This window comes from Hyla sarda, chromosome 4 (genome assembly GCF_029499605.1).
Source record: "Hyla sarda isolate aHylSar1 chromosome 4, aHylSar1.hap1, whole genome shotgun sequence".
In the NCBI taxonomy this organism is placed as follows: domain Eukaryota; kingdom Metazoa; phylum Chordata; class Amphibia; order Anura; family Hylidae; genus Hyla; species Hyla sarda.
This window is the reverse complement of record NC_079192.1, coordinates 416,941,050-416,957,339: the sequence shown is the minus strand read 5'-3', so window position 1 is coordinate 416,957,339 and position 16,290 is coordinate 416,941,050. Positions and strand designations below refer to the sequence as shown.

At 41.4% G+C, this 16,290-nt stretch overlaps 1 protein-coding gene across 1 annotated transcript in view; it reads left to right on the top strand.

The window, feature by feature from the left end:
- The first annotated feature begins 2,508 nt into the window (after positions 1–2,508).
- The window catches only part of CACNA2D4 (calcium voltage-gated channel auxiliary subunit alpha2delta 4), a 256,253-nt gene continuing 242,471 nt past the window's right edge, over positions 2,509–16,290 (top strand). The window contains exon 1 of the mRNA XM_056517887.1: positions 2,509–2,705. Within this exon, the coding sequence (XP_056373862.1) occupies positions 2,596–2,705 (110 nt within the window). The 5' untranslated portion in view covers positions 2,509–2,595. The remainder of the gene's footprint in view (positions 2,706–16,290) is intronic.

Sequence of the window (16,290 nt, the reverse complement as noted above, 5' to 3'; positions counted from 1 at the left end):
TAGTTATATTCTTGTATATAGGAGCAGTATTATAGTAGTTATATTCTTGTATATAGGAGCAGTATTATAGTAGTTATATTCTTGTATATAGGGGGCAGTATTATAGTAGTTATATTCTTGTATATAGGGAGCAGTATTATAGTAGTTATATTCTTGTATATAGGGGCAGTATTATAGTAGTTATATTCTTGTATATAGGAGCAGTATTATAGTAGTTATATTCCTGTATATAGGAGCAGTATTATAGTAGTTATATTCTTGTATATAGGAGCAGTATTATAGTAGCTATATTCTTGTATATAGGAGGCAGTATTATAATAGTTATATTCTTGTATATAGGGAGCAGTATTATAGTAGTTATATTCTTGTATATAGGAGCAGTATTATAGTAGTTATATTCTTGTATATAGGGGCAGTATTATAGTAGTTATAGTCTTGTATATAGGGGCAGTATTATAATAGTTATATTCTTGTATATAGGAGCAGTATTATAGTAGTTATATTCTTGTATATAGGGGCAGTATTATAGTAGTTATAGTCTTGTATATAGGAGCAGTATTATAGTAGTTATATTCTTGTATATAGGGGGCAGTATTATAGTAGTTATATTCTTGTATATAGGGAGCAGTATTATAGTAGTTATATTCTTGTATATAGGGGCAGTATTATAGTAGTTATATTCTTGTATATAGGAGCAGTATTATAGTAGTTATATTCCTGTATATAGGAGCAGTATTATAGTAGTTATATTCTTGTATATAGGAGCAGTATTATAGTAGCTATATTCTTGTATATAGGAGGCAGTATTATAATAGTTATATTCTTGTATATAGGGAGCAGTATTATAGTAGTTATATTCTTGTATATAGGAGCAGTATTATAGTAGTTATATTCTTGTATATAGGGGCAGTATTATAGTAGTTATAGTCTTGTATATAGGGGCAGTATTATAATAGTTATATTCTTGTATATAGGAGCAGTATTATAGTAGTTATATTCTTGTATATAGGGGCAGTATTATAGTAGTTATAGTCTTGTATATAGGAGGCAGTATTATAATAGTTATATTCTTGTATATAGGGAGCAGTATTATAGTAGTTATATTCTTGTATATAGGAGCAGTATTATAGTAGTTATATTCTTGTATATAGGGGCAGTATTATAGGAGTTATATTCTAGTATATAGGAGCAGTATTATAGTAGTTATATTCTTGTATATAGGAGCAGTATTATAGTAGTTATATTCTTGTATATAGGAGCAGTATTATAGTAGTTATATTCTTGTATATAGGAGCAGTATTATAGTAGATATATTCTTGTATATAGGAGCAGTATTATAGTAGATATATTCTTGTATATAGGAGCAGTATTATAGAAGTTATATTCTTGTATATAGGGGCAGTATTATAGTAGTTATATTCTTGTATATAGGAGCCAGTATTATAGTAGTTATATTCTTGTATATAGGAGCAGTATTATAGTAGTTATATTCTTGTATATAGGAGCAGTATTATAGTAGTTATATTCTTGTATATAGGAGCAGTATTATAGTAGTTATATTCTTGTATATAGGAGCAGTATTATAGTAGTTATATTCTTGTATATAGGAGCAGTATTATAGTAGTTATATTCTTGTATATAGGAGCAGTATTATAGTAGTTATATTCTTGTATATAGGAGCAGTATTATAGTAGTTATATTCTTGTATATAGGAGCAGTATTATAGTAGATATATTCTTGTATACAGGAGCAGTATTATAGTAGTTATATTCTTGTATATAGGGGCAGTATTATAGTAGATATATTCTTGTATATAGGAGCAGTATTATAGTAGTTATATTCTTGTATATAGGGGGCAGTATTATAGTAGTTATATTCTTGTATATAGGGAGCAGTATTATAGTAGTTATATTCTTGTATATAGGAGCAGTATTATAGTAGTTATATTCTTGTATATAGGAGGCAGTATTATAGTAGTTATATTCTTGTATATAGGAGGCAGTATTATAGTAGTTATATTCTTGTATATAGGGGGCAGTATTATAGTAGTTATATTCTTGTATATAGGGAGCAGTAGACTATTAGCAGTTATTTTGTGTTCTTCTGAGCCGCCCTATATGGTTCTGTGCTGTATATAGTCAGTTATATATATATGTATATAATTATTTATTTATATTATATTTTCTATTTGCAGTCTTTAACCTCTGGGGCAGTGTTCTCCGAACAGTGTGTCTCCAGCTGATTAAAAACTACAACCCCCAGCATGCCTTCGGCTGTCCGGGCATGCTGGGAGTTGTAGTTTTGCAACAGCTGGAGACACACTGTTCGGAGAACACTGCTGTGCTCTGACATGGTATAGGTTGCCGATATTGGACATGCTGTGGAGCTGTGTAGATCCCATTAGGGAGATGAGGGGCCGGGGCCGGCGCTCGGGGGGCGGTGATCGGACGGGATTGGTCGGCTGTAATCCGTGGATCGGATCGTGCAGATTATCTGAGATCAGAGACGAGACTCAGCCGGAGAGGAGAGAACTTGTCCGCGGGGTCTGCGCTGCCCAGTGTCGCCCACCCATGGCCTGAAGTCCCGGGGGGCACCATGTGGGGGAGCTGGTGCTGCTGCCGGGCGCTGCTGCTCTGGATCCTGCTGCGGGGATGTGCGGGGCCCCGACCCGACCACACGAGGAGCACAGCGATCCCCCCGGACACGTGAGTCACTGTATACCCCAATAATCACCATTGCCCCCACTGTCTGTCTACTGCCAACTTCTTACATTGTCCTGGTCTCTCACTACATGCCCCCCGGGTACCCCCTTCCCTAAAACTCAGTGCCCATGTCCTCTACATACTTTCATATGTACCCTCTGTAAATGCCCACCCGTGTCTGTGCCCACCCACCTCTAGTCTACCTGCCCCTGCCAGTTACTTACCATCCCCTGCCCAATCTCAGCTACTGCCCACTACTTGTCCTGGTCTATATCTTTACCCCATTCATTCTAATTGCCCCCAGTCCTGTGCCAGCCTCTGCCACCTTCTCTGTATTCTATAATCTCAGGCCCATATTTACCCTGTGCCAATTCCCACTTGTGTATCTGTGTCTGTGCCACCTACCCCTGATCTGCCACCCTCTGCCCTTCACCATCTGCCTCATCTCAGCTACTGCCCACTACTTGTCCTGGTCTATATCTTTACCCCATTCATTCTAATTGCCCCCAGTCCTGTGCCAGTCTCTGCCACCTTCTCTGTGTTCTATAATCCCATATTTTGTACATTTACCCTGTGCCAATTCCCACTTGTGTATCTGTGTCTGTGCCACCTACCCCTGATCTGCCACCCTCTGCCCATCACAGTCGGCCTCATCTCAGCTACTGCCCACTTCTTGCCTTGACCTAGCATCCACCTATTTGCCCTCCACCTTATTCTTACTGCCTAAATGCCCCTAGTCCTGTGCCAGCCAGTTACCACCTTACATGTATTGTATTCTATATTCTCATGCCCATATTTTCTTCATTTACCCCCTGCCAATAACCACCTGTGCATGTCTGTGCCCACATGCCTCTCACCTACCTCTGCCACCCCCTGCCCTTTACTGTCTGCCTTACCTCAGCTACTGCCAACATCTTACATTGCCCTGGTACCCACTGCAAATGCCCACCTATGTGTCTGTGCCCACCTACCTCTAGTGTATCTGCCTCTGCCAATTTCGTAAACCCCCTGCCCTCCACTGTCTCCCTAACCTCAGCTACTGCCAACTTCTTACCTTGTCCTGGTATCTACCAATTTGCCCTTACCTATTTTTACTGCCTAAATGCCCCTAGTCCTGTCCTTGCCAGGTACCCACCTATTGTATCTGATTTTTAAAACCCACATTATGCACCTACTTCCCTGTTTACCCCCTGCCAATGCCCACCTATGTATCAATGTCTGTGTCCACCTACATTTAATCTACCACCCCTGCCCTCCTCTGTCTGCCTAACCTCAGATAGTGCCAACTTCTTACATTGTCCTTGTATCTTTATCCTCTATGCCCCTAGTCCTGTGCCATCCCTTTACCACCTTCCCTGCACTGTATTCTATAACCTTATGCCCATATTCTCTACAATTTGCCCCATACCAATGCCCACCTGTGTATATCTATATCTGTGCCCACATACCTCTAGTCTTCCACCCTCTGCCCTCCACTGCCTAACACCAACTACTGCCAGCATCTTACCTTGCCCTGGTATCTACCACTACCTCATTCTGACTGCCCCAAGTCCTGTTCTTGCCAGATGCCCACTTCCCATAAGTATCTGAAACCAGGTGCCCATTTTCTGCCCACCTAGCTATTCTGTATGTCTTTTGTGCCCACGTCCCTGTTCTCTACCTCTCACAGCCTCTGCCAGTTACCTACCAACTTCATTCTTACTGACTAAATGCCCCCAGTTCTGTGCCGGCCACTTACTCCTTCCCCTAAGTACCAGTCTTCTATAACTTCATGCCCATATTCTCTGCATACCGCCCTGTGCCCCCCTCTACCCCTCCATCTCTCACATCTGAGTCTCACCACATTTAGTGTCCCCCTTTAAAAGTTGCAAAACTACCATTCCCAGCATGTGTTTTCCAAACAGTGTGTCTCCAGCTCTTGCAAAACCACAACTCCCAGCATGTGTTTTCCAAACAGTGTGTCTCCAGCTCTTGCAAAACTACAACTCCCAGCATGTGTTTTCCAAACAGTGTGTCTCCAGCTGTTGCAAAACCACAACTCCCAGCATGTGTTTTCCAAACAGTGTGTCTCCAGCTGTTGCAAAACCACAACTCCCAGCATGTGTTTTCCAAACAGTGTGTCTCCAGCTGTTGCAAAACTACAACTCCCAGCATGCCCGGACAGCCAACGGCTGTCCGGGCATGCTGGGAGTTGTAGTTTTGCAACAGCTGGAGGTCCCCAGGTTGGAGACCACTGCTCTAGATAAAAGTTCCCCAACCTGTTGTCCTTCAACTGTTGCAACAACTACAACTCCCAGCATTCTCTAGATATTGTAGAACTACAAGTACCAACAGTAGTTTCTTCTGGGACTTGTAGTCACAAGTCATACATTGTATTTGTCGCTCACATAACATGTCGTTACTCTTCTCTGTGGCGCCCCCCTTTGGATTCTACTCCTTACTGCCCTGGTGCCCACCACGGAATTATCAGGCTGCTGCGTGTGCCATGAGGTGCCCAGCAGGAACCGTTGTGCCATCCAAGTTATGAGTTAATTTCCCCGGAGACGTGAGAGAAAATGACGCGCGACGGTCGCGGATGACGTTTTGCCGATCTTGTTACCGTGGTGGGCGCCAGTGGGTGATGCATTACATAGTAGGTTCCCATTTAGCTCCACGTCATCGTAAAGACAGGCTTACAGGGGTTAAATGACATCAGAAGGAAATGTCTGCTTAAAGGGGTACTCCGACTTAAGGAAAAAATATATTGCAGAAGTAGAAAGCATTGCTTACTTGTCTGCCTCAATTCTGAAACCACCAAAATCCATTTGTTTTGGGGGTCTTAGTCCTATACTTCCTGATTGAGCAGTTGCTTAGTACTACTATTCCCAGAATGCATTGTTTTCACACAGCTCTTCATTACAGTCCTCCTATCCCTGTCTTATGCTGCTGCAAAACATCTCATTTCATAGCAGACTATGAGTAAAGTTGCAGCACCTGCTGTATGCATCCCTTGTCTGCTCCTCTGCCTGAGGCATCGTTTGGCACAACTCATTTTTACCTAAATGTCCCAAGAAAGAGAGAGAAACCGTGCTGCCGAGACTACACCACATTGACAATGACAGGACTACACAACATCCTTTCAAGAGAGAGGGAGGAGCTGGGGAGCTGCTGAGAAATCACCACACTGACAATGAGAGGACTACACAACTTCCTGTCAGAAAGGAGGGAGGAGTTGGACAGCTGATGAGACAACACCATATTGACAATGACAGGACTACACAACATCCTTTCAAGAGAGATGGAGGAGCTGGGGAGCTGCTGATAAATCACCACACTGACAATGAGAGGACTACACAACTTCTTGTCAGAAAAAAGGGAGGAGTTGAACAGCTGCTGAGACAACACCATATTGACACTGAGAGGACTACACAACTTCCTGTCTGGAGAGAGGGAGGAGCTTCTAAGACAACATCACTGTCAATAAAAGGACTACACAACTTCCTGTCAGAAAGAAGGGAGAAGTTGGGGAGCAGCTGAGACAACACCACACTGATAATGACAGGACTACACAACTTCCTATCTGGAGAGAGAGGAGGTGTGAACTGCTGAGACAACACCACACTGAGGGGACTACACAACTTCCTGTCTTCAGAAACGGAGGCGCTGGGGAGCTTCTGAGATAACATTACACTGATAATGAGAGGACTACACAGATCCTGTCAGGAGAGAGGGAGGAGGTGAAAGCTGATGAGACAACACCACAATGACAATGAGAGGACTACACAACTTCCTGTCTGGAGAAAGGAAGGAGCTGGGGAGCTTCTGAGACAACATCACACTGATAATAAGAAGAATACACAACTTCCAGTCAGGAAAGAGGATTGGGCCGGGGATGTGGAGACAACATCAAACTGACAATGAGAGGACTACACAACTTCCTGTCAGGGGTGAATCACACCAAAACATGCTTGAGCCAGTACAATTTGTGATAACACTATGTTTGTAAGTTATATTTCTTGGGGTGATAGTTTTATTTAAATACAATTTTCTGATTCCGGAGTACCCCTTTATAGGGAATCTCTCAGCTGCAGTTCATGTTTCACGCTGACCCTGTTAGATGCTGTAAGGACGAGGAGACATATGGGACCTCTCATGTATCTCTATATAACAGCATCTAACAATGTCAGCGGTATGGAACGTGAATCGCAACTGACAAATCCCCTTTATGGTTTTGTAGAACAGCGCCACTGTTGTATGTGGTTGTGTCTGGTATTGCAGCTTAGGCCCATATAATTGCAGGCACATCTGCCTCCTAATTTCATTCAGTGTTTTTAGGTTTGCAGCATTGCCACCATGTGCCAGTCTGAACACTGCACACTGGCATCTCTGCACCCACCCTGACTCCAGAATTTGTTACTTTTGCCCCGGTCCTCTTATAACGCTCCAGTACTGATATAACCTCTATATATTACATCATATGTGATATCAGCCTCTCCTCTTATAACGCTCCAGTACTGATATATCCTCTATATATTACATCATATGTGATGATATCAGCCGCTCCTCTTATAACGCTCCAGTACTGATATAATCTCTATATATTACATCATATGTGATGATATCATCCGCTCCTCTTATAACGCTCCAGTACTGATATAACCTCTATATATTACATCATATGTGATGATATCAGCCGCTCCTCTTATAACGCTCCAGTACTGATATAACCTCTATATATTACATCATATGTGATGATATCAGCCGCTCCTCATATAACGCTCCAGTACTGATATAACCTCTATATATTACATCATATGTGATATCAGCCGCTCCTCATATAACGCTCCAGTACTGATATAATCTCTATATATTACATCATATGTGATGATATCAGCCGCTCCTCTTATAACGCTCCAGTACTGATATAATCTTTATATATTACATCATATATGATGATATCAGCCGCTCCTCTTATAACGCTCCAGTACTGATATAATCTCTATATATTACATCATATGTGATGATATCAGCCGCTCCTCTTATAACGCTCCAGTACTGATATAACCTCTATATATTACATCATATGTGATATCATCCGCTCCTCTTACAACGCTCCAGTACTGATATAACCTCTATATATTACATCATATGTGATGATATCATCCTCTTATAACACTCCAGTACTGATATAATCTCTATATATTACATCATATATGATGATATCAGCCGCTCCTCTTATAACGCTCCAGTACTGATATAATCTCTATATATTACATCATATGTGACTGATATCAGCCGCTCCCCTTATAACGCTCCAGTACTGATATAACCTCTATATATTACATCATATGTGATGATATCAGCCGCTCCTCTTATAACGCTCCAGTACTGATATAACCTCTATATATTACATCATATGTGATATCAGCCGCTCCTCTTATAACACTCCAGTACTGATATAACCTCTATATATTACATCATATGTGACTGATATCAGCCGCTCCTCTTATAACGCTCCAGTACTGATATAACCTCTATATATTACATCATATGTGATGATATCAGCCGCTCCTCTTATAACGCTCCAGTACTGATATAATCTCTATATATTACATCATATGTGATGATATCATCCGCTCCTCTTATAACGCTCCAGTACTGATATAATCTCTATATATTACATCATATGTGACTGATATCAGCCGCTCCTCTTATAACGCTCCAGTACTGATATAATCTCTATATATTACATCATATGTGATGATATCAGCCGCTCCTCTTATAACGCTCCAGTACTGATATAATCTCTATATATAACATCATATGTGATGATATCAGCCGCTCCTCTTATAACACTCCAGTACTGATATAACCTCTATATATTACATCATATGTGATATCAGCCGCTCCTCTTATAACGCTCCAGTACTGATATAACCTCTATATATTACATCATATGTGACTGATATCAGCCGCTCCTCTTATAACACTCCAGTACTGATATAATCTCTATATATTACATCATATGTGACTGATATCAGCCGCTCCTCTTATAACGCTCCAGCACTGATATAACCTCTATATATTACATCATATGTGATGATATCAGCCGCTCCTCTTATAACGCTTCAGTACTGATATAACCTCTATATATTACATCATATGTCACTGATATCAGCCGCTCCTCTTATAACGCTCCAGTACTGATATAACCTCTATATATTACATCATATGTGATGATATCAGCTGCTCCTCTTATAACGCTCCAGTATTGATATAATCTCTATATATTACATCATATGTGATGATATCAGCCGCTCCTCTTATAACACTCCAGTACTGATATAACCTCTATATATTACATCATATGTGACTGATATCAGACGCTCCTCTTATAACGCTCCAGTACTGATATAACCTCTATATATTACATCATATGTGATGATACTCCTCTTATAACGCTCCAGTACTGATATAACCTCTATATATTACATCATATGTGATATCAGCCGCTCCTCTTATAAAGCTCCAGTACTGATATAATCTCTATATATTACATCATATGTGATATCAGCCGCTCCTCTTATAACGCTCCAGTACTGATATAACCTCTATATATTACATCATATGTGATATCAGCCGCTCTTCTTATAACGCTCCAGTACTGATATAACCTCTATATATTACATCATATGGGATGATATCAGCCGCTCTTCTTATAACGCTCCAGTACTGATATAACCTCTATATATTACATCATATGTGATGATATCAGCCGCTCCTCTTATAACGCTCCAGTACTGATATAATCTCTATATATTACATCATATGTGATGATATCAGCCGCTTATCTTATAACACTCCAGTACTGATATAACCTCTATATATTACATCATATGTGATGATATCAGCCGCTCCTCTTATAACGCTCCAGTACTGATATAATCTCTATATATTACATCATATGTGACTGATATCAGCCGCTCCTCTTATAACGCTCCAGTACTGATATAACCTCTATATATTACATCATATGTGATGATATCAGCCGCTCCTCTTATAACGCTCCAGTACTGATATAATCTCTATATATTACATCATATGTGACTGATATCAGCCGCTCCTCTTATAACGCTCCAGTACTGATATAATCTCTATATATTACATCATATGTGATGATATCAGCCGCTTATCTTATAACGCTCCAGTACTGATATAACCTCTATATATTACATCATATGTGATATCAGCCGCTCCTCTTATAACGCTCCAGTACTGATATAATCTCTATATATTACATCATATGATGATATCAGCCGCTCCTCTTATAACGCTCCAGTACTGATATAATCTCTATATATTACATCATATGTGATATCAGCCGCTCCTCTTATAACGCTCCAGTACTGATATAATCTCTATATATTACATCATATGTGATGATATCAGCCGCTCCTCTTATAACGCTCCAGTACTGATATATCCTCTATATATTACATCATATGTGATGATATCAGCCGCTCCTGTTATAACGCTCCAGTACTGATATAATCTCTATATATTACATCATATGTGATGATATCAGCCGCTCCTCTTATAACACTCCAGTACTGATATAATCTCTATATATTACATCATATGTGATATCAGCCGCTCCTGTTATAACGCTCCAGTACTGATATAATCTCTATATATTACATCATATGTGATGATATCAGCCGCTCCTCTTATAACACTCCAGTACTGATATAATCTCTATATATTACATCATATGTGATATCAGCCGCTCCTGTTATAACGCTCCAGTACTGATATAACCTCTATATATTACATCATATGTGATGATATCAGCCGCTCCTCTTATAACGCTCCAGTACTGATATAACCTCTATATATTACATCATATGTGATATCAGCCGCTCCTGTTATAACGCTCCAGTACTGATATAATCTCTATATATTACATCATATGTGATGATATCAGCCGCTCCTCTTATAACGCTCCAGTACTGATATAACCTCTATATATTATATCATATGTGATGATATCAGCCGCTCCTCTTATAACGCTCCAGTACTGATATAATCTCTATATATTACATCATATGTGATGATATCAGCCGCTCCTCTTATAACGCTCCAGTACTGATATAATCTCTATATATTACATCATATGTGATGATATCAGCCGCTCCTGTTATAACGCTCCAGTACTGATATCATCACATATGATGTAATATATAGAGGTTATATCAGTACTGGAGCGTTATAAGAGGAGCGGCTGATATCATCACATATGATGTAATATATAGAGGTTATATCAGTACTGGAGCGTTATAAGAGGAGCGGCTGATATCATCACATATGATGTAATATATAGAGGTTATATCAGTACTGGAGCGTTATAAGAGGAGCGCCTGATATCACATATGATGTAATATATAGAGATTATATATATATAGAGGTTATATCAGTACTGGAGCGTTATAAGAGGAGCGGCTGATATAATCACATATGTTGTAATATATAGAGGTTATATCAGTACTGGAGCGTTATAAGAGGAGCGGCTGATATCATCACATATGATGTAATATATAGAGGTTATATCAGCCGCTCCTCTTATAACGCTCCAGTACTGATATAACCTCTATATATTACATCATATGTGATATCAGCCGCTCCTCTTATAACGCTCCAGTACTGATATAATCTCTATATATTACATCATATGTGACTGATATCAGCCGCTCCTCTTATAACGCTCCAGTACTGATATAATCTCTATATATTACATCATATGTGACCGATATCAGCCGCTCCTCTTATAACGCTCCAGTACTGATATAACCTCTATATATTACATCATATGTGATGATATCAGCCGCTCCTCTTATAACGCTCCAGTACTGATATAACCTCTATATATTACATCATATGTGATGATATCAGCCGCTCCTCTTATAACGCTCCAGTACTGATATAACCTCTATATATTACATCATATGTGATGATATCAGCCGCTCCTCTTATAACGCTCCAGTACTGATATAATCTCTATATATTACATCATATGATGATATCAGCCGCTCTTCTTATAACGCTCCAGTACTGATATAACCTCTATATATTACATCATATGTGACTGATATCAGCTGCTCCTCTTATAACGCTCCAGTACTCATATAACCTCTATATATTACATCATATGTGATATCAGCCGCTCCTGTTATAACACTCCAGTACTGATATAACCTCTATATATTACATCATATGTGATATCAGCCGCTCCTGTTATAACGCTCCAGTACTGATATAATCTCTATATATTACATCATATGTGATGATATCAGCCGCTCCTCTTATAACGCTCCAGTACTGATATAACCTCTATATATTATATCATATGTGATGATATCAGCCGCTCCTCTTATAACGCTCCAGTACTGATATAATCTCTATATATTACATCATATGTGATGATATCAGCCGCTCCTCTTATAACGCTCCAGTACTGATATAATCTCTATATATTACATCATATGTGATGATATCATCCGCTCCTCTTATAATGCTCCAGTAGTGATATAATCTCTATATATTACATCATATGTGATGATATCAGCCGCTCCTGTTATAACGCTCCAGTACTGATATAATCTCTATATATTACATCATATGTGATGATATCAGCCGCTCCTCTTATAATGCTCCAGTAGTGATATAATCTCTATATATTACATCATATGTGATGATATCAGCCGCTCCTGTTATAACGCTCCAGTACTGATATAACCTCTATATATTACATCATATGTGATGATATCAGCCGCTCCTCTTATAACGCTCCAGTACTGATATAACCTCTATATATTACATCATATGTGATGATATCAGCCGCTCCTCTTATAACGCTCCAGTACTGATATAACCTCTATATATTACATCATATGTGATATCAGCCGCTCCTCTTATAACGCTCCAGTACTGATATAATCTCTATATATTACATCATATATGATGATATCAGCCGCTCCTCTTATAATGCTCCAGTACTGATATAACGTCTATATATTACATCATATGTGATATCAGCCGCTCCTCTTATAACGCTCCAGTACTGATATAACCTCTATATATTACATCATATGTGATGATATCAGCCGCTCCTCTTATAACACTCCAGTACTGATATAATCTCTATATATTACATCATATGTGATGATATCAGCCGCTCCTCTTATAACGCTCCAGTACTGATATAATCTCTATATATTACATCATATGTGATGATATCAGCCGCTCCTCTTATAACGCTCCAGTACTGATATAATCTCTATATATTACATCATATGTGATATCAGCCGCTCCTCTTATAACGCTCCAGTACTGATATAACCTCTATATATTACATCATATGTGATGATATCAGCCGCTCCTCTTATAACGCTCCAGTACTGATATAACCTCTATATATTACATCATATGTGATGATATCAGCCGCTCCTCTTATAACGCTCCAGTACTGATATAATCTCTATATATTACATCATATGTGATGATATCAGCCGCTCCTCTTATAACGCTCCAGTACTGATATAACCTCTATATATTACATCATATGTGATGATATCAGCCGCTCCTCTTATAACGCTCCAGTACTGATATAACCTCTATATATTACATCATATGTGATATCAGCCGCTCCTCTAAAACTCTTCAGCTCCACTCCAGGCTTAGTAAAGGGTTAACGTGCCACATCTTGGTTCCAATCTGTTAATGGGGGGAGCGACACCCACTTACTTCTCTACCTCTTGATTTTAACCCTGCGATTACCTGCAGTGCTGTAGACTCACATCTTCCGCTCCTGCAATAAATAAGACACTACGGTCAGTATTCTGGAGTCGGGTGACCCTCCAGAAGTTGTGGTACTACTGCTCCCAGCAATCCACCTGTCATTGCATGTTGCTTGTTTTCAGGTCTCGCATCTTCCAGCACTTGTATGGTTAATGTGGGATACCTGGTGCATTGTTAACCCCTTCTGCGCCGCCCCGTGAAGCACTTCCCTCCCATATGTGATGTTTCCTTGAGTTGTTTTTCTGCAGGATCGGGATTTTTTTTTTAATGTGTCTGAGTATAAAAACATAATTTGGCAGCTCTGGAGGGAGAACCGGCTGTTTACTGCCTACATTCTGCACATTCTCAGCTCTGCGTGCGGGGAGCCGGGGAGGTGTGTGCGGGAGAGAGACAAACCCAACTGGGACATTTGGCGCGCACTCACACATTGGGGACATACGGGGAGATGCAGCCCGCTCACATGGACGGGGAGCGCATAGCAACACATGCAGCAGCGCCGCTGAGAACCGACCTATGGCTGCAGAGCATCGCCTCGTATTACTACGGCAGTGTTTTGTAATCAGTGTGTCTCCAGCTGTTGCAGAACTATCACTACCAGCATGCCCGGACAGCCTTCAGGGCAGGAGGGAACTTTGATCTAGAACAGTGGTCTCCAAACTGCTGCCCTCTAGATGTTGCAGAACTACAGCTCCCAACATGCTGGGAGTTTTAGTTTTGCAACAGCTGGAGGCACCCTGGTTGGGAAACACTGTTCTAAGACCAAATGAGGGGGAATCCTTCAGCTATGGTTTCTCTAGAGGTTTCCTCCACTGGGGTTTTTCCCATCATCTAAGTGCTGGAGGCTGTCCGGGCATGCTGGGAGTATTGGTCCTGCAACAACTGGAGGCACACTAGTTGGGAAACACTGCTCTAAGGGAAGGACAATGCTCCAGACATGGTTTCCCTAGAGCAGTGGTCTTCAACTTGCGCACCTCCAGATGTTGCAAAACTACAAGTCTCAGCATGCACTGACAGCCGTTGGCTGTCTGTGCATGCTGGGAGTTGTAGTTTTGCAACATCTGGAGGTCCGCAGGTTGAAGACCACTGCCCTAGAGGTTTCCTCAACTGGGGTTTTTTCCCTTCTCCTAGGTGCTGGAGGCTTTCCGGGCATGCTGAGAGTTGTAGTTTGGCAACAGCTGGAGGCACCTTTTTTGAGAAACACTATATATGTGTTGTGTTTAGGTCACAGGGGATGTGATGCCTGCTGCATGTGACCCCCATAACAGCATGTCAGCCGCAGGGGACCCCCATAACAGCATACCTGCCAGAGGGGACCCCCATAACAACATATCCGTCGCAGGTGACCCCTATAACAGCATGACAGCCTCAGGTGACCCCAATAACAACATTCCAACCACAGGTGACCCCCATACAACCATGTGAGCTGCAGGTAACCCCCTGTAGTAGTGTGTAAGTCACAGATGACCCCTGTAGTAGTGTGTAAGTCACAGATGACCCCTGTAGTAATATGTCAGTCTCAGGTGACCCCCTGTAGTAATGTGTCAGTCTCAGGTGACCCCTGTAGTAGTGTGTCAGTCACAGGTGACCGCCTGTAGTAATGTGTCAGTCGTAGGTGACCCCTGTAGTAATTTGTCAGTCACAGGTGACCCCCTGTAGTAATGTGTCAGTCTCAGGTGACCCCTGTAGTAATGTGTCAGTCTCAGGTGACCCCCTGTAGTAATGTGTCAGTCTCAGGTGACCCCTGTAGTAATGTGTCAGTCTCAGGTGACCCCTGTAGTAATGTGTCAGTCCATAACAGCATACCTGCCAGAGGGGACCCCCATAACAACATATCCGTCGCAGGTGACCCCTATAACAGCATGACAGCCTCAGGTGACCCCAATAACAACATTCCAGGTGACCCCCTGTAGTAATTTGTCAGTCACAGGTGACCCCCTGTAGTAATTTGTCAGTCTCAGGTGACCCCCTGTAGTAATTTGTCAGTCACAGGTGACCCCCTGTAGTAATGTGTCAGTCTCAGGTGACCCCTGTAGTAATGTGTCAGTCTCAGGTGACCCCCTGTAGTAATGTGTCAGTCTCAGGTGACCCCTGTAGTAATGTGTCAGTCTCAGGTGACCCCTGTAGTAATGTGTCAGTCCATAACAGCATACCTGCCAGAGGGGACCCCCATAACAACATATCCGTCGCAGGTGACCCCTATAACAGCATGACAGCCTCAGGTGACCCCCATACAACCATGTGAGCTGCAGGTAACCCCCTGTAGTAATGTGTCAGTCACAGGTGACCCCCTGTAGTAATGTGTCAGTCTCAGGTGACCCCTGTAGTAGTGTGTCAGTCACAGGTGACCCCCTGTAGTAATTTGTCAGTCTCAGGTGACCCCCTGTAGTAATGTGTCAGTCTCAGGTGACCCCCTGTAGTAATGTGTCAGTCTCAGGTGACCCCTGTAGTAGTGTGTCAGTCTCAGGTGACCCCCTGTAGTAATGTGTCAGTCTCAGGTGACCCCCTGTAGTAATTTGTCAGTCACAGGTGACCCCCTGTAGTAATGTGTCAGTCTCAGGTGACCCCTGTAGTAATGTGTCAGTCTCAGGTGACCCCCTGTAGTAATGTGTCAGTCTCAGGTGACCCCTGTAGTAATGTGTCAGTCTCAGGTGACCCCTGTAGTAATGTGTCAGTCTCAGGTGACCCCTGTAGTAATGTGTCAGTCCATAACAGCATACCTGCCAGAGGGGACCCCCATAACAACATATCCGTCGCA